The sequence below is a fragment of the Mus musculus genome, chromosome 5 (assembly GCF_000001635.26).
Source record: "Mus musculus strain C57BL/6J chromosome 5, GRCm38.p6 C57BL/6J".
NCBI lineage: Eukaryota > Metazoa > Chordata > Mammalia > Rodentia > Muridae > Mus > Mus musculus.
In genome coordinates, this window is record NC_000071.6 from 102,896,287 (window position 1) to 102,922,971 (window position 26,685).

The 26,685-nt window shown below is 42.2% G+C and overlaps 2 protein-coding genes across 27 annotated transcripts in view; one reads left to right on the forward strand and one right to left on the reverse strand.

The window, feature by feature from the left end:
* The window catches only part of Arhgap24 (Rho GTPase activating protein 24), a 697,838-nt gene extending 689,089 nt beyond the window's left edge, over positions 1–8,749 (forward strand). For 6 of the 10 annotated variants that reach the window (XM_006534888.2, XM_006534887.3, XM_030254405.1 and 3 more), the window contains one exon: positions 798–8,749. In XM_006534888.2, coding sequence (XP_006534951.1) covers positions 798–1,041 — 244 coding nt within the window. In that variant the 3' untranslated portion in view covers positions 1,042–8,749. The remainder of the gene's footprint in view (positions 1–797) is intronic. The other 4 variants (NM_029270.2, NM_146161.3, NM_001286468.1 and 1 more) reach the window with 1 other exon arrangement.
* A 3,511-nt stretch (positions 8,750–12,260) lies between these two features.
* The window catches only part of Mapk10 (mitogen-activated protein kinase 10), a 304,058-nt gene continuing 289,633 nt past the window's right edge, over positions 12,261–26,685 (reverse strand). For 6 of the 17 annotated variants that reach the window (XM_017320886.2, XM_017320889.2, XM_030254516.1 and 3 more), the window contains one exon: positions 12,290–17,041. In XM_017320886.2, the coding sequence (XP_017176375.1) occupies positions 16,899–17,041 (143 nt within the window). In that variant the 3' untranslated portion in view covers positions 12,290–16,898. Of the gene's footprint in view, positions 17,047–26,685 lie in introns of all 17 variants that reach the window. The other 11 variants (NM_001081567.2, NM_001318102.1, NM_001310683.1 and 8 more) reach the window with 3 other exon arrangements.

Genomic DNA, 26,685 nt, shown 5'->3' on the forward strand with positions numbered 1-26,685 from the left:
TTCAATACTCCTCTTTTAAAATAATAAACATACAAACACATAGCGAAAATAGACTCAGTTTTTAAAGAAGCTACTTCAAATTCAATACTTAGGGAAAGCACAGTTATAAGGATACAAAGTATCTATACCCTGTAACAGACAAACAATTTGGAAGAACAATGAAGAACAGTACTAGAAGCCCCATTGGCAGCCACTGCCAATAGAAAGCAGGAAGTGGGATGCATATTCAGCTAAGGCCACTGCAACCTTCCTACCAGTGCTGGTTAACAGGTACCAGTTACTATTGGTGTTCTCCAGAGTAAGACTACATCCTCGGGGAAAGTCTATCCTTAGCAGTGGGTGTAGCCTGGCAATGACTATTGCTGAAGCATTTTCCTTAGACATGAAGTCATGTGATTGTCCTCCTTCCCCTCCTCCATCATACTTTCCCCATCTATTCAATAAAGCTAGCTTGCCACAGGACACTAGAGGCCGCCTCTGCCTCTACCCACTCTGTGCTGCATGGCTTGAGTCTCCATCCAGCTTGTCTATTCTAACCACACTCATTCGCTCTGAAGTGACAACCAAGCACTTCCCAGAGATGTCCTAGTGACTTGTGACCATGGTATTATACCACAGTAGCAAAGAGTAAACCACTATCACTGAGTTCACCTTATTAGGCATGGCTTTGATGATTTGGCAGGGCTCCTCCTGACGTCCTCACCTCTGTAGACAGTTTATAAAATAGATGTCATTCTCTCTCACATTTAGAGACATGAAATTCACGTGTCTCTCGTTCCCCTTCCCGTCCTCCGCAGCTTAGAACAGCGGAATTTGACTTTGGAAACGGAAATGCTGAGCCTCCATGACGAACTGGATCAAGAGAGGAAAAAGTTCACCATGATAGAAATCAAGATGAGAAACGCTGAGCGCGCAAAGGAGGATGCGGAGAAAAGGAACGACATGCTCCAGAAGGAGATGGAGCAGTTCTTCTCCACATTTGGAGACCTGACAGTGGAACCCAGGAGAAGCGAGAGAGGAAACACAATCTGGATCCAGTGAGCCTTTCTCTGTCCTGGACCGCTCGCTCCGCGGAGGACTCTGGGGACTCCGGGGCAAACAGTGTTGGGGAACAGGTGTGGGATCAGGTGGTTGGTCTGTGTAGAGCTTCATCTGGTGCAGGAATCTCATTTCCAGACATCACTATCCATATCTGCAGTGTGTACCAAAGTTATATCATGCTCCATAATGCTACTGTCAAGTGTTACAACTGGATATGTGTATAGAGAGTAGTTTCTAAGATGTCAATAAGAGTAAGAAGCATATATCTCAATGATTATTTTATTGCAAGTCCTGTATTTAAATGTCGAATCAATACTTTGTTGCAATTTAGCTTGCATTCAAGCTTCACCCCGTGCACTTAACATAAGCTATTTTTGGCATCGTGTTATCATCTGCTTATTTTATAGATCAATATTTTTATTTCCCCTTTTGTCGAGGAAATGGAGATAAGAAGAGATATAAATATATAAATATATATAAGATGAGTTATTAAAGTCAAAAGAATACTTTGTGGCTGTGCTGTTTGTGCCAATAGACCTTGCCATGACCAAAAAAGAGCAATGTAAAACAAAAAAATTCATTTTATAAAATATAGTAGAGTCACCAGGTAGCTGTCAATGGTTCTTTTACATTCTTCAGTTTGGATTGGGGAGGTGGTTCAGGGAGTCTGAGCTGTTGCCATGTAAGCATGAAGGCCTGCGTTCTGATACACAGCACAGTACCCACGTAAAGATCAGATGGAGCCTCATACCTGCAGAACATGCAGAGCTGCGGGTGGAGGAAGCTAGAGCTTGCTGGACATCAACCTAGCTGTGCGAGCCTTTTTTCTTTCTGCAGCGACATGACAGGCAAGTCCACACAGGGAGGGAACTGATGCCAGCCTAAAGCAATCACTCTACCAAAATACAGCTTAGTGAATCAGGTAACTAACTCGGGTTGTCTAGGGTTTATATAAGAGGGGTTCCCTACGAAAGCGTGAATGACTCAAATGCTGTATCACTGAGGAACCCCCCAGCTGGAATGACAGCGCACAAAGATGTCCTCCTGGAACTCCCTGCACAGCACGCAATCAGCTCAACAGCTTCCAGGGTCTCTCTCCTCAGCAGTCCTCACTCTTACATGATCTTGGGAATGTAGAGACCTCATGACTGAGTTCCAGGGACTTCCTGAAACTTATAAATTATTTACTTATTGAGTCTCAGTTGGACTCACTCCAAGACAGAAAGTTTCACTGCTATGCAATACCAGCCTACCTGAAGAACAGCAAGCTTTAGGTTCACCAAGAGACACTGGCACAGTGGACTAAGGCAGGATAGAATAGAGAAGCATGTCCAACATCTTCCTCTGGCATCTGTCTGCGTGGGTCCTCAAACTTACACACACATGCACACACACACACACATGCACACACACAGGGAGAGAGAGACACATGCACATACATATGCACATGCACACACACCCATCCATACATAAACACTTTAACATTGCCGTTTTATTTGTGTGATAATCTGACACAAAGGCACTGCAGAGCTGTTGGGAAATCCTCCTCCAGCTGTGCTGAGCGATCACAGGTACAAAGCTCTCTTGTGCAGGACACACCATACGGAGAAGGAATGGTCCCACACTGCATTTATCATCTTGCATTGCTTGTCCTTCTGCAGTAGCTCTCCAGAACATCTTGCTAGTTGCTAGAGGATTCCTTCCTTGCCCACAGGAGACCAGCTCCTTCCCTGAGACCTGTCAGGACATGAGTGATCTGCATGTGCCTCTCTCCACCAAATCACTAGAATGCATGTCGTTTTGTGACATCTTTATCTCACTCAGCCTGTTATTGTTTGGGATTTTGCTCTGCACCACAACTGGCAACAGAGTTGCTAGCAAGAGAGTAAGAAAAGGCAACCAGGAAGAATAAGAAAATCATGAGAAAATTATGTGATGTATTTGCCTTATTATTTTTACAATACCATTTTTCCTGATGAAAACATACTCATTCGAGTAATTTGTAACTATTAATGTGTAAAGGTCCATTTTGGACAAATAGGTGAATATAAGCAGTATCTAGAAAAACTTTCTAGAAAAACCCAGAACTCTGTGAGGCTATTATTCTAGGAAAATGATTATTTGCATTTCAGTAAGGCAATGGTTAAGGAAAACCAGAGCTCGGGTGGGAACCTCACCCTAGAACTAAATGTCACAAGGGCATGACTATAAATAACAGACCATTTAAGCTTCAGAATTTGCATTTTTGAAAATGCTATGTTTGTCTGTTTCTGAGGATACAGTCTTGGGAACATGATTCTGTCCCTCCAGCTGAGCAAATCTGTGTGTCATTTGATGTCATCCAGTATGTCTGTAACAAGGACTGTTTCTTTTTCTTGTTTTTTTGGGGGGGAGGGGTGGAGGGTTTGTCTTTTATCTTTTGCCTTTTGCCTTTCGAAGTCCACAGCAAGTACTTTTATCCAGACATCCCATAAGAAATTCAGAGTCAGTTTAAGCAACAGATCAGAGCCATCCTGCTGTGCCCAAGCATCTCTCTCCTGCTTGTATGTCAGTTCAAAAAAGCCTCAAGCGCGTCCACCGAGCTACGTGATGAGACAGTAAAACTCAAAGGCCAGACTATCAAACTGCCTGGGTTCAACTTGTCTGCAGTTTGCCAGTATTGCTGAATCTCCCGTGCATAACTAGCTCAGGCCACAGTGCTGGAATTGTTACTCATATGACCTTGCTCTGTGATGTTAGTGACAGGCTGAGCCAGTTGACTGGTATGCAGGAAGACTCCATGACTGCCAGTTGAGTTATCCAACTCTGCCTTGTTCTGCTGGACAGTTGACTGTCCAGATGCTCCCACCTCACTCACAACCTGGTCCTCCTTTCAGCATTGCTAGTCTTTTGATGGAAGCATCCTGCTCCACCATGTCTGTTTTGGTATCTTCACCAGTGTTTCCAGTCTGCCTTGCTACCTCATCCTCTGACTCCATTTTGCCTTGGCTAATGACACATGATACATTTCACCCGTGTAGAAGGCTTTGAGCGACAGATCAGCCTTGTCTCTGACCAGTTCCTGTAACACTCACAATGTTAATTCATACCTGGGAACCTTCCTGCCTACTGATGCTAGGTATGGCCTTGCTTGCTTTCCTTCTGGGTGGCATAGCCCATATTCTAAGAGTGAATTCATTGCTTATTCTTTTAGGGTAGGCAACAAGGGAGAAAGGGCAGATTGTCAAAGGAATTTTAAAGCTTTCAATTACTCACATTTCAGAAAGTAACCTTCAAGTTACTCCTCCTCATGTTCAATTAAAGATAAGTCAAGTCCCAAGGCTTTAAACTGGTCACGAATCTAAAGATAAATCTAAAGGTAACAATAATTTCAAATATCCTTCCTTTTTGGCCCAAGCTACCAAAAGCTCAGACACAAATTCACAATAACATGGTCAACCATCTCCTATCCTAAATCCTTTCCTGACTTTGGGATTACTTGGAGTAGTTAATAAATGACTACAAACTTAAAGCCAGCAGTTGTATGATGAGATTAATTAGTTCTTCCTTAGTTGGCCTGAGGAGGTGAAATCCAAGGCACAGGTCTTCCAGGCAGAACATCGTCTTTTTGTCTATCTTAGCGTAAGACTCAGAAGACACAAGCAAGCCTCACAGTTCATGTTCTCAGGTGCATCTTCCTACTTCTATCTCATTTAAGCCTTCTTACCCTTTCATTTGGAATCCTCTTCGCTCTTCTGGTAAGCATTCTAGAGTTGCTGTTCCCAATATTACACTACCTTATCCACAGGCTAAAGAGTTCTCCTATTCAGTAGCAGTTTTCAATGAAGTTCCCTGGAATCTCAAAGGAGAGAAAGTTGTCCTTTTGTGTCTAACTTATATATGGTTCTTTTACACACACACACACTCACATACACACACACACACACACACACACACACGATGATGCACTGAAAAAGAATCACTTTAGGAGCCAAGATAGGAGAGAGAAAACTCCACTAAATAGAGACCACAGAGCACAGCTCAGCTGGCTTCTCAACCGCCCTCAGGCAAGATTCCAGGAAGGACAAGTCTGTGAACTTGTCTCAGCTGCTGGTGTCATCTGTGACTTGGTAATTTTTCCCACGAGGTACTGACACTGTGGTGATTAGACAGACCACGGAAGGAGAGATTTCAGCGCTGACCACTTGGATCCAATGATAGCTCAGTTGGTGCATGCAACATCTTAAGAGGATAGTATGATATTTTCTTACCCTTTAATTTCTCACTGTATATGACTGAGGCTAAACAGGAGACCATCACACAACTAAAAATTTAATGAAAGTAACCCTCATGTTGCTCAACTTTTAATTTTTGAGGACTTCTTTGCTAACTGATTTCAGTGGCAGTGGCCTTGGATCTTAAGGGCAACATGGCCACCTGGTTTTCTGATCCAGCAGATGCCCTCCTCTAGCCAGAGCACTGCATGTATATGGCGCATATATAAACAGACAGAAAAAATTCATGTACATTAAGTATATTTTTAAATATAATTGCTACATCCTACATGTATAGATTTAAAATTGCCATGCATCTGCAATGCTTCTAAATTATAAGCTCAAGAAGAGGGATTTGCTTCCAGATGTTGACCCTAAATCATTAGCTTCATCTGCTCACATCATGTGGTGTGCTTTGGAGAACACAATAAATAGAATTGCCTATGCAACCAGAACACTGATGTTATATGTTAAAAATTCTAACTGTGGCTTAGGTAAATTCACTATTTATTTATTTATTTATTTATTTATTTATCTATTTATTTGCCAATTTACATTGTTCCCAGAAGAGCAAGTGTAGCTTTTGTAATCGAAGGTGGCTGTTGAAGACTATGATATCTGGGTCCCAGGGGTCCCCACCTTCTGTGAGTACCTAGAATGTAGACAGTGAGATTTTGTGACTTGAGACTAGCTTCAAACCCTGGCCCTGCAATTCCTAGCTAGACAAACTTTGTGGAAGCAAGCTAATATTGATAAAAATGAGGTTGGTATTTTCTGAAGGTAGGAAATGTTTGTTGTAGGGAATACTGAAGGCAGGAAATGCTGTGAGGAGGGAGTGAGTTCTCTCAGTGGTTAGAGCAATGCCTTGGACACTGAAGGCTTAACGGTGGCAGCTCCTGCCTTGCGTTGCTCCTACCAATAACATATTTCATCCAGAGACTAAAGTGGGAACCTGACATAACCCAGACAGCTGTCAGAGCACATTACAAGCATCCACAAAGGATGCCCCAAACCCTCAAATCTCATGTCTCTCCAACTCTGAGAGAGGTCAACATCCAGGGAGAGGTCCCGAAATCGCCCTTTCTTTTTCTGTTCTGTGATAATGACAGTGGCCTCTGAGAACTCAACATAATGTCAAAGAATCATACTTGCAACTGTGCTTACCAATTCCTTTTGCCACAGAGTGGGGCACCAGGTGTTAAAAGTACCAAGTAAAAAATATTGACGTTCCTAAGCATATAGACCAGTGACCTTGTTGTGCCAGGAAGCATTTGTGAACCCCAAAAGACCACCAAGGAGCCGATTCCAATGCAATCACACTAGGGTCTCTTTATTCAACCTGGAGCTTGGGCCATACCATTGTCTCTAATGAAGTAGAATGGGGCAGGGGGTGGGGGTGGTGCAGCACTAAGCTTAGTTTCAGGCAAGCATGTATAGAGGCAGAAGGGTGTATCTAGTCTGGCACATATGTGATTGGGGGCCATTAGGCTTTTAACAAAATTGGCTGGTTCTGGGAGCCAAACCATAAACTTGACTTCTGCTTTCCTCCTGATTGGTGGTTGTTAGGAAGTGAAGTATCAGAGGCAGGGTTGTAACCTGGAGGTGCAGATTTGTTGGGGAACAACCTGGAAACTGGTGCTAGACGCAGGTTCTCTAAGATGGAGTCAGAACCCAAAAGATGTGGTCTCTCAACCTGTCCTGGGGTACCTAGTTGTTTATAAATACCTTGGACCATGTTCTATGAAACTAACCAGGGATGAAGCCCAGAAAGATACGACAGGACCAAGACTTTCCTGGAAGCCCTGAAGAGCTGGTGAAAAGTCACTAGGAAGGGTCAGAGCTGGTGTAAGGCTTTCCTGAATGTGACACAGCAGATGGAAAGGTACTTCAAGGGCAGACCTTAGGGCGCCTTTCCAGTGAAATAGGAACGACCGGTCCCGCTATGCTGCCAACATGCAGTGGGCATCAATGCCTATCACACACTGTGAGGCCCACATACAGTCTCAGAACCTGGCTGGCTTTGGCTGTTATTAAAATGAAGTAGGCAAGCTGGAATACTGAAACTGTGGACTCTGATGCCTTGTTACAGAGGGCTGGACGAGTGGACCCTGACGGCCCATTACGGTGCTCTCCTCGTGCTCCGCTTGGTTGCACAGCTGGGGAATGAGTTGAGAGTTAGTTAATCTTATCTTAAAGGATTCTTTTACCTTGAGGTTTTGTGGAAAATTAACAGTCCCCTAGGCAGTCCTAACCTGAAGAGAAAGACTTGGTCAGAGCATCTTTTCTAAAGCACCTTTTGGGGCTGAGGGCGCACAGCTGGATAGGTGGTAGATGCTCCTTATTAAACCCTGTGTGACTCAAGAGCTGAGGTCGGGTGAGACCAGCATATGCAGCGTAGGTCGATTTTTATTAGAGTAAGGTGTTGAGAGAATATAGACTGTTTGAACAGTGAGTTAACTGGGCTCTAGTATCATGGAGTGAAACTGCCCACCTGTAAGGGAACCTTGACTATACTAAGCAGTCTGGAGCCTGTCTTCTCAGACTCCCTCTTGCCTGCCTCTCATTAAGTTTAAGAGCCCTTTTCTGTCTTCACTTCAAAAAAAATTTTTTTTCTGATAAAAATGGGTTTGTGTGTGACACGAACTTCCGAGACCGCCCCCGTGGGCCTCCTCACCTCCTATGACGTCATTGTCTCTGAAAGCAAATGGGTTTCTCCGCTGGTGCTCCCAACTGCCAACCCACCAGCCTGCCAGGCACCACGTGCTCTCAGCTACAAACCCTTTCTCTTGCATCATCAATTTGGTTCTTCCTCTATCGTCCCCCCATCTCCCCCCGCCCCCCAACTGGTACAAATGCCTCACATCCTGTGTTCGGCTGCGTTCGCTCTCTTGCCCAGTTGTGCACCGATTGCCATAAGTCAGCACTAACGTCAAATCCAAGTTCAGTCATCCGGCTTTAGCCCTGATTTTCTCTGCACTTCACTGGCATTCCTGTGTCTGTGTTGGAACAAGAGGTATTTCTGACATCTCCTACCCTACTCTACGCTCAGGTCCTTCTTGATTTTTATATACAAGTGTGAATTTTCATATAACTCATAGGCTGCTTACTCCCAGGTTCCTATTTGGTCCGCTGTTGTCAGTCACCGATAGCAAGCATCCATTATCGCTTATGTAAAAAGAAAAATCCTGGAGTTGTTTCTAATAGTCATCTATATATCATACTATCATTTCACCAGAAAATGTTTTCAGCTCCACTTTCACAAGCTATCCTTTTTGTCTATTTTTAATCCATTCAGTAATATTTATACTTATTGAAGATTGAACCTAAAGCCTCCTACTAGGTAAGGCATACCTCTTTCCCTGTTTAATTGGAGACAAAGTCTGACTTAAGTTGCCTAGGCTAACCTTAAACTTGTAATCCACCAGCTTGTCCCCAAATAAATGAAATTTCATGTGTGTGCCACTGGCTGCTGTTCATTCCTAATTATACCTTGGCCAAACTCTTCATTCTTCTCAGATTCTCTACTCCTTGGTTAAAACCCCATCATTTCTTTCTGGATTTTTACCATAGCCTATGATGCATGGCTTTCTTCCATTGTCTTTCTTTTCAAGAATTCTCCCTACACAAAACCAGGAAAAAAAATATATTAAATATATATTTAACTTATTATATATTATGTAATAAATATTACATACTCTTGTATGTATTATACAATATATGCTATAATTTATAATTTAATATACATAGTTTATTAATACTTATTTTATATATTAGATAGTAAGATAGCATAATACCCTTGCTCAACCCTAGTCCTTGTTTTCCCATATTTAGAATAAATTCCCAAGATATTTCCTTTGTTCAGATTCTTGCCTTCTGTTCCAGTTTCAACAGACATTATCTTCCTTACCTCTTCTGCTTAATCTCGGGAGCCTTAAATGTTCTTTGTTCATGGTAGAAAAGAAAAGTCTTTCCTGTCTCTCCTCAGCCTTGGCGTTCCCCTCAGTGTGAACTGCTCTTCTTCATATGGTAATGCGCTTCATTTTCTCACTGTCTGACCAAGGGTCACCTTATCTAAGAGGCTTATCCTGAGCACGGTATCTCTCAAGCTGTCTCTTTTCAAGCCTTCCCTTTCTGCTTGCTTTGTGCTTTCAGTGCGTGGAGTTGTTTTGCCCATACCTCCCCACACACTGAAATGTAGACCGCAGGAAGACAGGAAGTGTGTGCGTCCCTCACAATGATGTGTAGCTACGACAGTATTTGGAGATTTGATGTGTTCAATAAATATTTGTAGCATGAATCGACAAATGCATGTTTATCATCCAGTGTTATACATTCCAGCAGAGATATTCAGGAATGCTCCGAGCTGAATCTTGAACACAAATGAAGAGATAATGTCGCTCCTAGAATCACCAATAGACTGGGCAAAGTGCACGGATTCTGCTTCAGTTCTAGGACCTGCTGTGACACGAGCTGGCCATGCAGAGCATGGGCTTCCAGCTCAGCATCAAAGCCCAAAAATTCCAAGGGACACAATATCAAAACAATTCATAATGCAGAGAAAAGAATAGTCACACTGGCTTCTTTTATGAATTTAAAAAATCTCCATTCCCATATTACAAAGGAAAATAATCACTCTTCTCTTATGGTGGTTCATTAAGTGTGCCTGAAACACAATTGGACAAAATGAGAGCATTGAAAGACTATTTCTTTTTATGCCAATAATAAAAATGGGCTCATTTAGGATGCACTTATAATTTAAATACATTGTGATTTTAAAAGAAGATAAATTAGTAAGATATTTTGCATTGACCCTTTGTTTTTAGGCATTGATTTATTGGCTGCATTTTTTTATGATAAGGATCACAATATTTGTCTTCTACCACAAACAGTTCAATAAGTGCTTTTGGCAAGGATTGATAAAATACTTTAGAATGTAGTTCAGAGATTAAACTAGAAATTCAAAGTAACCTTCTTAGAGCTTAATGTATGCCAATCTGAGTTACCAAACTATTAGGAGCATACAACAGCTCTCAAATGTCTTCCTTTCATAAAGAAACCATCTGAAATCATTAGTCTCTTGGACTGGATGAAGTGCTATTTGCATTACAAAGTTTTATTTTCTGTATTATTGTTTGTAGACAATACTTTCAGGAACACACTCTCAGAAGCACTTCAGTGCTTTTAGTGGAAAGGACATAATGTATGATTCAGCCTTCTAACTAGCCTGAAGGTGTGTAATGTAAGATAAAGTTTCCAGGTGCCTGTTGGTCAGAGGCAAACAATATGGATTACTGTTTGAACAGAAAGCAAGGTGGAATGGGGGACTGTACCAGAACTCCCCGCTGTATTGAGTAAGCTGAACCCTCTACACTGCATTCTGGACTTACCTATTTTTGAATTTTACACACCAATTGCATACCTTCCTTAAAAGGAGTATTTGGCAGAAGGGGGTGGGGTTTGGAGGGTTGATTTCATGTTGCTGCTGCTGCTGCTGCTGCTGCTACTGCTGCTGTTGTTTTAATTGCTTGCACCATAGCATTCATGTGTTTGAGAAATGTAAGTTTCTACAGTACTTTTCAGTAACTTCAGACCCAGTAATTCAGCAGCCTGACCCTGTGGAGCTCAATCTGGGACAGGAGTCTTCCTGTCATACAGCAGGGCCAGGCATGAACAGAGCTGAGATGGTGGAATACCCTGTGTATCACTACTTGGACATGTTTTCCAGGCATCGTCTTCAAACCGCTGTAAGGGTGGGGGTGGGGTATGCTATGCGTATAAAACTCAGCAATGAATGCTAAGTCAATGGCAAGGTCAAAAGCCTTTGCCTTCTTCACAATCACATCTATTATTGAGCAAGTAGATTCATCCTTCTAGATTGGTTGTTCCTTTAGTTGCATGAAGAAAGGCATGGTCAATATTCTTGTTGTCTTGTCTCATTGCAAATATAATCAAAACAGTCAAATATATGGTAATGTTTTATACTGCCTAGAATGTACCAACAACTGCAGATTTGCCCTCTTTGGGCAATCATCATGAAGAATGAATTTGCCCTTCTTAGTCTTATAGGTGTTTTTAGATATGTATGCTTGATCGAAAGAAAAGACAAAATTTGTGATTGACTTCAAACAGGATTCCAGGCATAGTTGTACAGCTTGGACTCTCAGAACTCAAGAGACTGAGAGGCAGGAGGATTGAGAGTGCTAGGATCACCTGGCCTACATAGCAAGAGACCTACCCATATCTTTCACTCAAATGAAAGAAAAAGAAGAAATTAAAATAATTGAAAAATCATTAGGATAAGAGTTATTGCAAAAGTAAGAAATAGCCTTCTGTTTCTATGAATAAAAAAGTATGAAAATTGCAAATAGTAGGAATTCCTATGTTTCAAGATTTTTATTAATGGAATAAATAAAATGTATTGTTCAGATATGTGCAGGCCACTCCCCAGTGTTGTTCAGTCACGGCCAGGTGAGCCCTGGCATGCTCAGGGGACTCCACTGAGTGTAACTCAAATCCTTAAGTTATTAGACAAGAGGTCTGAAACAATAATGTCGACAAAATAAATCTCTCAGGCAAAATTAATATTAGGAATTCTGTCGATTAATTTGAAAACAAAGACGTAGTCCTGACCTACTTACCAATGACTTTTGTCCATTGTCATCTTACTGGTTATCACTGAATTGTAACCGTGATGCTAGGATCTGCAGATGGAAGAGAAGGCCTTTCTGGAAGGAATGAATCTCAAGCACAAACACACCCTTCTCCACTGAGACCCGTGCATCTCGAATGAGAAGGAAGCTGTCCCTTCCTTCTTAATTACGCCCTTGGTACAACTGACCACCGCAACTTTCCTTTACTGGGGTCAGAATAAACTCACGGGAGCCCCTTCAGAGCTCTGGCAGCCCATGAAACCAAAGCAGCACAAACAAAGGGCATTGTTGACAGGAGAGTCCGACAGAGTCTGGGTTTTGTTTGGTTTTATGAGAAGGGAAGCGTATTTCCTTCAGCTTTAATGATTCATAAGACATACAAATTACAATACGTTGACTTGGTTCCAACTGTGAAGAGTCTAAAGAATTCAAATTCTTCAATTCATGCTCTTTTCCACAGACATATTTAAAATGAGAGAAAAATGGAAAAGAACGTGAGAAAGAACACAGACATGGATTGAATGAGTTTGATCCCATATTTGACACCATTGAGAGCACAACAAACCTATCAGGCTAGTGACAGCCTGTCTCACCTCCACGACTTTGCAACGAGATTGGACATACATGATTTTGGCTTCCAGGTTGAGAGAACTATATGGGCAAATGTGAACATGTGTGTGTGTGGGGGGGGGGTGCTGTAGACACATCTCATAAACACTGACATAGGACAATTCTCTTCATCAGTAGTTTTTTTTGGGGGGGGGTCCAGTCATGCAGAATAGCAGGCAAAGGTAGGCACCCTGCTATTGTCCTATGACACGGAGGACAAATGGTGGCAAATGAGGGCTGGGAAATTCATCTCTACTGGGATATACTGGCCGTTGGTCCCACATGAGCAAGAATAAAATGAACAGTTCACATGTAAAAAAAAAAAAATTCTACCACTTCGCTTTGACTGACCAAAGTGAATTAACAAAGATCTCTCTGGGTGCCCAAAGAGGAGATACCGTTTATATTTTAGTCGCAAGGAAAATGACTGATTTGGTTGTTTACATTCTCCATTTTTAGTTTGTTTAGTTAGTGCCATTTCTAAGGCTACACGTGGAAGACAGTGGACTCTTGAAGTTAACATGTGCACGTATCCATGAGGGCAGGAGTGTTGGAGTGGTGAGAGGATTGCTCTTCAGACCCAAAGAAGCTGGGATCAAAATCCACACCCCCCAAAGACTTCTCTGCTCTCTCTGGATCATAAACATTATCTTTCCCAGCAAAGTTAATTAACAAAATTCTTTACAGAACACAGTACGTTCTTATTTGCTAAGAAAACGGAACAGCAGTAGATTTTGTATAACCTGGCCTCTGTGGTAAATACTTAAGAGCTGTAGAATGAGACCAGTTAGTCTTTGCCCTAACAGATCACAGAATGATGTCTTGTTCATGCATTCAGTTTGTTCTATGCTCCATGACCAAGTCTCTCTCATCTACTGGTCAGCTGTTATCGGTGCCTTTATATGATACTCGTTCTGGTAGTGATAACTGACTGAGAGAAGCCAGCCACGCTACCACTGAGCCATCAAGTGAGCATGTTTCCTCCAACTGCTAAGACTTGGCTACATCCTAGTCCAGCCCTGGGATAAAGACCTATGAAGCTCTAATGATGGATTCTGAGAGATGAAGTATTAGTTTCCATCTTTATTGCACAAGAAAAAAATTGGGCTATAAGGTCAATGTATCCCATTGGAAAAAATGATCACACTGACCCACCAAACACTCCCTAACCAGCAAAAAAATACACCCTCTCCCTTTCTACAGAACACCATGGAACATATTAAGGACCAAGGTTGCCTACTGAAGGGACAGATTTGTAAGTCCTCACTATGCCAACCTTCTGTTGCAAAATGAATACATGAAGCTCCTTTGAATCTTCCACAAACACAGTCCAGGTCTCAGAACAGTTCTCTGCCCCCAAAACAAGAACACTCTTGTGTGTAACCGATATTACATAAAATAAATACTGGGTTTTTTTTTTTCCTAGCAAGACCCACTAGAGGGCATAATGTATACTGTGAACATTCTCAGAGCATTGGGGGTCTCAATGGGAATGTTTTGACATTGACCCTCAGGGTTGTTTCTCCTCCATCCATCCCTGGCTTAGCTAAAAACCAATCCTTCATGAGATCCAGGAGCTAAATGTTCATCTTTCCCTCAATGTGCTATTTAAAACCCAAGAGATTTGCTTCCTATTTTCTTGTCCATGGGGGATCTCTGTCCAAGGGTGCCGGCCACTAGGAGACGTGCTACTGGTACCCAGGCTAACCTGAAGGAGGGGAAGACGAGGTAATCTGATTTGCCTGCTTTCATCTACCCAGTAGAAATGGTCAGCACTTGTCAGTAGGATCCTGACTGTTAAGCACATCCGCCATTCCGCTGAGAGCCCTGCCTGTCTGTCACCATCTTGATTATTATGGAATTCCCCCTTGAAACTTGTTTCTATCAAGCAGTTGTCTGGGCATTAATCTGGTGTGATATAGGGTGAGGGAGTGCAGAGATCACACTCATAAAAGCAAACTACAGAAAAAGAAGAGAATACAGGTAAGTTAAGAAATAGAAAAAAAAAAAGAACGAAGGTAGATGGGAAAGGGAGAGAGATCATGAAAATGAATCAGTGTTTATAAAGATCACTTTGTCCACAACATTAACCAAAAGATCCAGCTACAGACGGATATCTTTATCCAGGGGAATGAGCTGCACCCTCTAAGATCTGAAGGTAGCTAGCTAGCTCCCGCCCACCACTTCTCTTCTCTCCCTTTTCAATATCACGTCTTGCAATGAACCGTGCTGTGGGAAGCAATCCCAGGAATGGCCACACAGCAGTGTGTTGTCTGTATGTAGTGTGTGTGTGTGTGTGTGTGTGTGTGTGTATTTGTTGGGAATGGAGGGATGTGGTGGTGGCAGGAGTTGGGGATGGGTCTGAGGCTTCTGACTGACTATTGCTTGAAGAGAGAAGATCTTCCACGCTGTTGGGTTTAAGGCAGTTTGCAGAGCCCCGGCATTGCTGTTTCCTCTGTAGTCAAGGCTTTCCCATCTGCCAGGCCCATTACCTTCATCTGCTCACACGTTCCACTTTTCCTCAGGTGAAATATCACCACAGGGGTGAGCACCAAAGTGGCCAGAGTGCAAATAACTGTAGTGGATGCTTCACCCAAGGGAGGAAGAAGGGAAGCCAGGCCTGGCCTGTTATTGCTCAGAAGCCACACAGGCATTGCCTTGTATATAACCACGATGTTTCACAGTGCCTCTCTGAGTGCTCAGATAGGATCTCTCGGGGATTTGAGCTAAATTCAGATGATTTCACTAAACACACAAACGTTTCATGGCTTTAGGACAAAGTCGCTGCTAATGCTAGCTAGTAGGAGCTACGTTGGCACGGCGTTATTGCTCTCGTGTATCTACTGCAGTACAAAAGTCAGGTTATCAGCCCTTCTCAGATTACACACATCTATGAAAATACATCAATAAGTATGAAACACCAGTCATACCAAGGGGCCTGGGAAATCCCTCTGAGGGAAAACACAGCCCATGAAGATGCTTGGAGATGCTATCCTGAAGATCTCTCTGTGTGCTTTGGGGATTTTATTTTAATTATGTTATCCAATTCCAGAAGAGGGAATAAAATATCAGCAGGGGAGGACTCTGGGAAGCAGCTCACACATGGGAAACATGCCCTATAATCTCCATCAATCTTCTCTAAAGTCAGTCACATGAAGGTCTCTCCACTGTGTCTCGGGAAAGGGCTTTTACCACCCGGGATTTGTGCACAATGATCCTGTCTTGACGCCTGTCCCTTCCTTCAGCAACTTGCTCTTTTGACCGTAATTTTAAAAATAAACAATAGTGTCCAATGTTTAGAACACAGATGCGCCATCCCCCGGCCCCTGGGCAGTGGTTTCCTTCCGTTCAGTCTATACTGCAGCAATACGCTCTGGTCCCTGCTACTCACTGACTTCCAGAGAGAGCGCCCTTGGCTTTGACTCACATCTTCCATCTAAAGGACAACCCTATTTAGAACCTGAAAGCTATTGCTCCCTCCCTCCCCCCACCCTGGATTTAAGCATCACATATGTTCTTTCTACAAATTGGTATACAGGTGCCATTTAATCGGTTCAAATTCGGAAGCTACATCTTCAAGGGTCTGAGAGTTCACGCCTCCATTTTCCCCCTTTACATAGTCTCTTATAAGACATACAGCTTAATCAATTAACAAACTAAACAGCTTATATACTGGCAATATATTACAGATGGATTTATGTCAGAGTAATAGATCACATGAAATGGACCATGTGGTACCCCGGTGTGTGTCTTGGTGGAGCCTGGAGGACACTGACAGGAGCATCTCTAAGTGCTGTTTGAATACAGACACATGCGGGATCTGTATCTACATCCATCTGACTAGGCCGGAAGAGCAGGTAGACGCGAGATAGAGACACACACATGCTGGGCGGGACCCGTGCCCACCTCCTCATGCCATTTGAAGGGCAGTTACAGGTTGCTGGTTCTGCAGCCACTTAAGTTACACTTTAGGGAAAGGTTTCTCTAATTGTGTCTGATTTGTCTTGTGTAGTAAGCACTGCTGGAGGGAAACCAAAGCGAGCGCAACTAGAAGTTAAGTATACATTTCAGCTCAGCTGTGATACAGAACTTTGGAGAAGCACGCAGAAAAATTTAACTTAATTTTATGTTGGATCTCTCTATTGTTATTTTTTTCTTGACCTTTCGTGAGTGCGTTGTGACAGTGTGTGTGTGTGAGAGAGAGACAGTGTGTGTTTGTGTGTATGTGTGTGTGTGTGTGTGAGCAAGCTGAGTGTGTGTGAGAGCAAGCTGTGTGTGTGCATGTGTGCTGTGTTCTATCGCGTCATCTCCTGAAGAACGCTGGGTTTCGCAGGCAGGCGGCTAGTCACCTGCAACAACCCAACGGTCCCGCCGAGGCCTCCAGGCTGCTGTCAGTGTCAGATGCGAGGGTCTGGTCGGTGGACATGGAGGAGATGTCGTTGACAGACGAGGATGGAGGGAGACTCTCACTGCTGTTCACTGCTGCACCTGTGCTAAGAAAATGAAGACCAACATGACTAAATCTGGAACCAGACCCATGTGCTCAGGATGTTCAGTGTGGGGATGGGTATAACAAGAAGAAATGTCTCTTCTATCTCTTTGGCAGACCTTCATTGAACTGAACTTGATGGTGGAACTCAAGGAGACACAATTCAGAAACCCCATCGCATGTCACATCTATTCACAGGTTAATGGTTATCAATTTCGCTCTGGATTAGAAATCACTCACTGCTCACACCATCCACCTCTAAGTCCCAGTGTTGTAACGATACTGAGCTTGGGTGAAGCCAAGGCCGTTGCATCCTTATGTAAGACCCTAGGGGCTCTATAGTCATTCAGGGGACAGAAAACCACTGGCCTGATCCTGAAGCTTTCGATGAAGGAGGTAAAACAAGCACACATGATGGTCTTAGACCAGAAATAAGCCAAGGCAAAGCCCAGCGGTCAGAATTTGTGATGACTACAGCTCTAAGGAAATGTAAGTATATAAAACACAGAGTATTATATAATCATTAAATGGAATACCAAAATGCAGATCGATGTTGAAAAGCCAAGACTCTAGAGAAATGTTAGTGGCGAGCAGAAGGAAAGATAGGCCAGAGCATGCCCTCTGAGCTTGGGTGTCCTGCCAGCAGACTCAGTTGTTTAGGACCTGTGAATATTGGGTTATTAATTTGAAAGCATCTTTCATTCTGCTGCAAGTGTCTGAAACTCTGGCGGGGCACCCTCAGCAAAGACTGGCTGTGAGTCCCTACCTGCCAGAACAAGGAAGGGAAGATGGGTCAAAGGCCCCAGAGACCAAAACTTAGCAGTCTGGAAACAACCATTCTCCTTTATCTTCCATCTATATTCTCCGTGTATAAGTGATAGGTTAACACAACGTATACATCTGAAACAAGTATATGCTTTGTAGAAGAGGCTACTAATATTTAAAATACCTATCGATTAATCAACAAGAACAAAGAATTCCTACTAAAATTGTCTCACTTGGGAAACAACGGGGTCAAAGATCTATTTGGTGAAAGATTTTAACTAAAATAAGGGACAAATGAATTATCACACAGGTGCAGTATTAATTCAGAAAGCAAAACAAGTCCAAGGAAGCAGAAGCATTCAAACAGTGTCTACTCCAACAGCAGGTATTTTATGGGGGGAAATGCTATAAGAAATGTAAAATAACTAGGAGGGGTTCAAACGTCTACACTAAGACACTTTTATACACCTGCATACATTTGCAATGTTATTTGATTATAAAATAATCATATAAACAATTGGAAATACACTTAAAAAGAGAGCCAGTGTACACTGATGCCCAAGTTAATGGCAAGAACAATTGTCTTTTCTTGTATTCTTGAATCTTTTACTAGTAACTCTCCCTAGCTGTGACCATCTTCCATGTATTCCTTTGTACCTTGATAGTTTCATATACAGAAACTCTGAGATACTATTCATACCCTTTAAACTCCTTTAAAAATGCTAATACCTCCTAATCTTAGATGTTGCCGGTTTCCTCTAAATGGTGACTACTTTTATCAAAGTGGTGTATAATGTAAAGTTACCTGGCTTCAGTATATTCCAGCATTCATCAAGGACAACCCTCATAGAAATTGTGCAGGGGTAGGCCAGCTCTTCATACTGCTAGCACACACCCCTGGACCCCACAGTGGAGTTGTTTATACCCACTACCAGAATTTCCAATTACACCGACATCTTTCATGTTCCTTCTGAAGTGCTGATCTCTAATAACCCATAGCCATTGAGGTGCTCTTTGGGGAACCAGCTTCATGCCAGGGACAAAAACAACACATAGTACTCTGATAAATGCTAACATCGGTTACAGATCTAACAGGCTGAAACCACTTTTTCATGCTCTCTGCCTGTGTCCAGGACTATGGAGTTTTATGCCTTTCAAATAAGAGCCCACAGTTTATATTTAGGTTTTATTATTCTAGAGTTGGAAAATGTTTATGTCTTCCCACAACTGTTTTTGTTGAGCTCTAACTCATGTATTAGGTAAGTTATAAATTTGATTTGTACAATTCGGTGTAATGAAGAGCATTCTGAATTGTACAGTATAACCACATTCAATCATTTTCAACTCCCCAGTGGGAGTCCTATGCTCAGTTTCTCAACCACCCAGTGTATGTGTGTGTGTGTGTGTGCGCGTGCACATCTTGTATGTGTGTGTATGTGTGTGGGTGTGTGGGTGTGGTGTATGTGTGTACATGTATGTGTGTGTATGTGTGTATATGTGTGCATGTGGTGTATATGTGTACATGTATGTGTGTGTCTATGTGTGTGTGTGCAGGTTTGTGTGTATGGTGTATGTGTGTACATGTATGTGTGTGTATATGTGTAGGTGTGTGCATGTGGTATATGTGTATACATGTATGTGTGTATATGTGTGCACGTGGTACATAAGTGTAAATGCATCTATATGTATGTATGTGTGTGGGTGTGTGCACATTGTGTATGTGTGTACATGTGTGTGTCTATGTGTGGGTGTATGCATGTGGTGTATGTGTATACATGTATGTGTGTGTATGTGTTTGTATGTGTGCGGATATGGGTGCATGGTGTATGTGTGTACATGTATGTGTTTGTATGTGTGCGGGTGTGGGTGCATGGTGTATGTGTGTACATGTATGTGTGTGTACGTGTGTGTGTGTGTGTGCACGCTCATGTGTACATGTGAAGGTCACAGAACTACTTGGAGTGTCATGCCACAGGCACTGTCTACCATTTGCTTTTGGAGGCAGGATCTCTCCCTGGCCTGACTCACTTAGTAGGCTTGGCTGACTGGTCAGCAGGCTCTAGAGAGTCTCCTTTCTCTACTGCTTCAGTGCTGAGTTTACGAGCATGTGTCCCAGTGCCCAGCTTTCCCCCTAGGGGGTTAGGAGACTGGACTGGGATCTTCACATTTGCAGAGCATACACTTTATGCACGGAACTATCTCTGCAGCCCCCAGCAGCTTTTGCCTCCATGGTTCTGTGAATTCATATCAATAGAAACATGGGATGTGCATGTCACTGACTTCTGTCACACATTGCCAAAGGCATGATACGCCTTGAGAGAGGAAGCTTGCATAGCGTGTGAGTATTCTGTCCCTGTATAGCTGAGCAACAGCCATCGAACTACACACTGCGTTTTCTTTCCCAGTTGATGCACATTCGCTAAAGAACTGAGCCATCGTCCTTTTAAGGATATTTTGAATGAATGTCACAATCCTATCATGATCAGTCACACCGAAGCTTTGCATGGATGTTATTTTATATCCGTTGCGGTCGGCGCCACTACTTCTATTTCATTGATTCTATTTGAAGACGTGCTGAACTGTTTCTGAAAGTGAGTGTGCCAGCTTACAGTCCTACAGGCAGCTTTAAAGAATTAGTTTCCTCACATGTTCTCTAACATTTATCAGCTTTCCTGATTATAGGCACCCAAAATGTGTAGATTGAACCGTGCTGTGGGTAATTTGCATTGCCCAGAGGACAACCAACTGACCTAAGTATCTTTCTGTGTGCTTGGTGGTCATTGCGTACTTTCTTTGGAGAAAAAAAAAAACTGTTTGTTTGCTTTGACCAATTAAAAATTGCCTCATTTCCTTCTTATTATTGAGTCACAAAAGTACATCACCGGTGGGAAGCAGATGTGTAATTTGCAAATGATGTTCTCTTCTTATGGATTACCTTTTTTCTTGGAATTTTCTTTATACACACAGATGTCAGTTTCGTCCTTTCTGTTCCTGGGCTTTTGGTGATAGTTCTAAAAAAACATTCCATCACTTAAAGCCATGAGGATTCATTCCATAATTCCCTTCATTTCTCTCACGTGGTTTCTGTGACCCATTCTGATCTCGAGTCTGCGCATGTTCTGAGACAGAGGCCCTCTTCATTCTCCCGTGGAGGTACCAGCACTCACTTTGAGCTTGCTTCTGCGCATGTCCTGAGGCAGTTGGCCATCGTGTTCTTTCATAGGCAGCACCTGCTTGTTTCAGCACCATTTACTGAAAAAGTTCATTTTTTTTCCTTGTGAAATTATTAATCGATCCTCTTTTATAATGGAGATATGCTAGTGTACTCTCGGCTTTGTCTCATTGATCTGTAGTTTGACTGTCATGGAAATAATACAGCAAGGCCCTAGGAATTAGGATATGTTTCCATACATTGCAGCTCCCTACAGGAAATGAGATGGCGGTGAGGCAATCAAGCATAAAGAGTAACCTAGGGAGCGGGGACCCCACTGGGCTTGGGCTATATCTATACCCTTCTCTGAACAATATACCCAGCCACCAGTTAGCTGCTCTTTGTGATGACACAAGAGACGACATTGCCTCGTAGTTCAGTGTAGCGGAGCCCAAAAGTGAGCAGATTCTTTCCTTCGGCTAATAGACGCAAATGTCCCTGCCTGAGGCCAGAGATACCAGAAAGGTTTGAAAGAAAATGTCTTTGATTCTGCCCTGCTCGAACACCAGAGGAGAGGCCTGGTTTCTCCTTACCACCTTTACTGCAACTGAGGGCCTCTTCGGGGGAGTCATGATTTGAGACAGGGAGGTGGACATGTCTAAGCAACTCGTTCCACCCCCATGTCTCCATCCAGTAAAGGTTTGGACTGAATGTCGTACTCTGGCAACTTTCTTGAATAAAATGCAAGAACCCAGAAACACCTGGATCAGATCCCAACCACATGCACTGGCCAGACCCTAATCTGGTAACAGTGGGAATGAAAATGACCTACCCCAAAGCCCTAAATTCTGGCTCCAGGAAAAACACTTAACTCCCAGCTAACTGGGTAACCGGGCCCCACAGCTAAATCTACATATGATGGGTAGAGACAGAATGAGATTTCTCCTCAGTTTCGGCCAAAAATTAAAATGTACTTATATTTGTTATATAAATCATTGATATGATATATATTTATATATCTATATATCATATATCTATGTATCTATCTACCTATCTATCTACCTGCTATCTATCTACTACCATATATATATTTATATATATATATATATATAACCTATCTATCTGCCATCTATCTATCTATCTTATCTATCTATAGATACACTTTAGTGAAGGCAAGTTTAGAACCCTTTCAATGCCTTGCGACTAAGGGGCTCAGTAGCAGCTAGCGGGTTCTGTTGGGTCATCATCACTGACAACTCAGCTGGATTTGGAATCCTCTAGGAGACACACCTCTGGGCTGGACTGTCTCCTAGTGTTTGCACATAGACTTAACTGAGGAAGGCATGTAGGAGGCTCCATCCCACGTCCTGGGAGCCCTGACTACATGCAAAGGGAGGAAGCAAGCCTTCACTTCTGTGTTTCTGGAGTCTTGGTGCAGCATGGCTGCAGCCAGCTGCCTTACACTCCCTCTGCCATGGCCTCCTTGCTGTGACGGGCTCTGTCCTCTCTGCCATGCCCCCTCTGCTGTGATGGGCTCTGTCCTCTCTGCCATGCCCCCTCTACTGTGATAGGCTGTGTCCCTTGTCCAGGACAAGCCTACCCTATTAAATATGCCTTTGTCCAGTGTTTTGTTGCAACAAGGAGAAAAGTAGAATAGAATACTCTGTCTTTAGTAGTGTTGCTTCCTTGTTAGTATTCAAATCAGGAAAAAAATGTGGAATTTCCAGCTGAATTCTTTCAGAATTATCTAGGTTATTTCTTACTTATTTATTTATTCATTTATTTTGAATTTTGAAATAACCTTTTAAACTTGTGCAAAAAAAAAAAGCCAAATATACAACAAAACAAGAACAACAGCAGCAACAACAAACCCCAGTGACTTTTTTTAACTGACAGTCTAATCAACCAGCCTGGGGAAACACAGACACTTTACCAACCCCAAAACAATGGAGGAAAATGGAACGCCTTTCATTCATTTAGGCTGCCTTTCACTTTTTTCAACAGCAATTGTTTTCAAAGTGCAAAGTTTACACTTCATTTATTGAGGTTATTGCTAGATTTTTTTTTTACCTTGGTTTTCATCGTTTACAATGACTTGTTTTCTGTTCATGGCTACTGCATGGGAATGTATCTGATTTCTTTGAATGGAAACCCTCGATACTAGCCAATTGGGAGTTAAACAAATTAAATGATGATGATGTAAAGACATGGGCTGCTCCCTGGTGCAGGATCTTAGTGGCATCCTCTTGTAAATGCCTTTATCTGTATCTCCTTAGTATCTTGAAATTAGTCACCCTGAGAATAGGTAGCCCACATTTATAGATGTTATTAATCAGCCTTCTTAGAGATGGATGCCAAACTCTAATGACCTTGTTCGATATATGAGTTTGGTTTTGTGTGCTCTCTTTTATTGAGCTACAATAAATGTCTCTTGACTTGACAGCAGGCACTAGAGGTAACCCTTTCTAGTCTGTTCATAAGTAGGCAATAAATAGACTTTGTAAGCATAGAACCAAACTCAAGTGAAAGTAATAAGAACAAAGAATTTGGCTTCAAGATAATTTATTGCCAAGAAGTTTATGAAAGTCTCTTAAAGAGAATTGGACTGTATTAAATCCACTGTGTTAAATTACAGTGTCCATCTCTCTGGGACATCCCAGCCCATGATAAACACCCTTCCTTTCACACCACATAGGAGGACTCCGGAAAAAGACACTTGTTCTTTTAAAATGTCATCAATGCAATATTATATTTTCTCAATAAAATTATGTTTAAATGAATTAAAAATATAAATTGTGTTTAAAATGAGGATTATTATTTCTTGGCTAGAAATGGTGTAACCCAAACTCGTTCATTCATGACTGCTTTTAAAATGGGAATTATTTTCTTGATCACACCTTACCAATACTAAATGAAAATGTAAATATAGAGTTAGGAGAAAAAGCAGAAGAAAATAATTATTGAGGGACAGTTTCTCCAATAGCTTCAAGATCTTAAGCCTCAGGTTATTTGAGCTTTAAATTTTTTTTTAATCAATTAATCTTAGTAGTCTGGATCACTGGCTAGATGGGGGAGGTGGGGCACTGTTCCCAGAATCCAGAAGACAGAACACACCTGAGAAGTGAGGACTGCACATCAAGAGACTGAAACCCTCTGCTTTGCTCTGCTTCACTGGTCAAGAGGAACGGGGGCACTGGCGCACACAGCCTCCTGCATATGTTCCAGCTCTAACATTCTGTAACATCTGCTTTCAGAGCAAAATTGATGCCTACTCCTGCTTTCCCTTGGCAGACATTACAAGTCAAGTCAGGAAGCAAATGGCACTGCTACTGAAAACAGATAACCTCAGGTGAAATCAGATAGCAGAGCGGAGTACAACTATTTAGGGATGTACCTGAAGTTTAGATGCGTTTTTTTATTGATATACACTGATTCCATTAATAAACTTCAGACCTATAAATTATTCTGTGAGTGCATACTTAACTCCTTATCTACATTTTTCAATCATCACTATAATATGATAGGTTTTGATATTAGAGCCACTTTGTTCCTAAAGAATGACATTAACTTATTCCTCATACCAGATTTCTAGTGTTTTGATACAGGCATAGCAAGAGAACCAGTATGACAAAAGTTTTTCATCCTGCTTTCTTATAAAATAAAATGGTATGAAAATGTCAAAGGGCTGGCTTCTGCAAGGCATTTCAGTCACTGCTTCTTCTTAAGAATGTAGGTTACTGCGCGCACAAACATGTACACACATGCACACACATGTGTACACATGCAGTGGCACACTGGTGACATGTTAACAGTTTGCTCTCCAGGGGGGAATCAGTGTGATTTATGGGTTCTTCCAGCTCCCCTGTTGTAAATCTTCTCTGCTTAGTTTCAAGCTGCCAAACCAAGATCAATACATCCTCATTAGGGAAGAGACTTACACAGTTGTTCACATAAGCTACTAAAACCAGCCAGCGGTGTCCCAATCTCCACATGGCACATGAAAACATATCATACATAATTGTGTCCTTTATGATATGAATACATATAATTTACCAAACGTTTTTACTCTAAAATCATCCAGTAGAATGTCTAACCTACTGTTTCTTGAGATGCAGATTGGTTAAGCTTGAGAGATATAGTTTAGGGAGTATGTAAAATCAGGCAACTTTTGATTGCTACAGGTAGTTAGAATGGTTAAGAAGGGTCTTAACTTTCTCACTAGGTTAACTTAATTGGCTTTCTTTAAAAGTAACTAGCTACACATTAAGGTAATCAGGCCCACAAAAAAATTATGAATGTACATTTTCCAAAATGAATGAACCAAACCATTATATTTGTGGAGATTAACAGGGCAGATAAATATTTATAATTGTGGTATAAGAACATACTGAACTGCATCCTATATTAACACTACACTCCTGTCTTGAGTTCTGTGTTTGAAATAGCTTCAAAATATATTCAGGGAGAAAAACTAAATGTCAATTTTCCAAGGAATAAATTTTCAATGATCAAAAGAGCACTTGGGTGCTGTATGGTACATAAGGATGAATGCATAAAGTTGTCTCAACGGGCTTGTAGTAAATAACAGAAAATAAGAAAAGCGCCGTGTGTTTTCAGCACAAGAGCTAGTAGCAAATGCAGAGGGGAAGATCTTACTTGAGGGAAATCATGAAAATTCTTTTTGGACAAAGTGTGTGTCGGAAGGACATAGACTGAGGTAAAGATTACTAAAATGGGTTCTGCAGACCAGTGTCCACCCAGCCTGAGGTGTGAGGAGATTGACCAGTGTCCACCCAGCCTGAGGTGTAAGGAGATCGACCAGTGTCCACCCAGTCTGAGGTGTGGGGAGATTCTCTGGTGCATGCTGCTACTTCCTCTCAATGACTGTGGGCCAGCATGCTATGGTGATTATGGAAACTCTCAGGGATCCTTTCTATTTCAACAAGGAATGCTTTGGGCTTTAGATTCTGCCTGTGAGTTCCTTCCTACACTGCAGACAGAACATGTGTCTAAGCCACACTTCCTGAAGTTTCTGCATTACTCCAGATCCTAAAAGGACAAGGAAGGAAGGGTAGGGTGGAGGACAATTCCCCTTTTCTTCTTCATTACAACCAATGAAGATGGTTAATTATCTTCACTGCTAAACTAGGTGGGTTTAGAATAACCTGGACACTAAGGTTCTCCCCTTGGTGTGGCCATAAGGGTGTGCTTTTGCACAGGCTCAGAACTAAGACACTGCCCCGAATCTGTAGCAATCTGGACTTACATTTTTTAAAAAATGATGGAACCATTTAGATTTGAGGGTCATTTGAAGATGAAACTAACGTGCTTTGCATTGTGAAATGGGCATTAGCCTTCTCTGGATGAAGAGGTAGAATGTCCAAATTTACAGTGATACACTTGGTCGTCAAGAGAGCAAGATAGGAACTTGCAACGGTTATCTTCATTGTCAAATTGACTGGGTTTGGAATAAAGTAGGATGTTGGAGGCAACCCTCTGGGTATGTATGTGAGGCCATTTCCAGGGAAAGAACTGAGTGATCACCAGCCATCTGACAGTGACTGGGACCATCCTGTGGGCCAGAATAAGATGGAAATGAAAAATGTCAAGAGCAATACCACCCTGTTTCTCTGTTCCTGACCTCCCATGGTAAGGGCAACTCTACTTGGCCACTGTGATTCTACCTTGATGAACTTCTGTGAAGCTGTGAGGACATACAAACCCTTC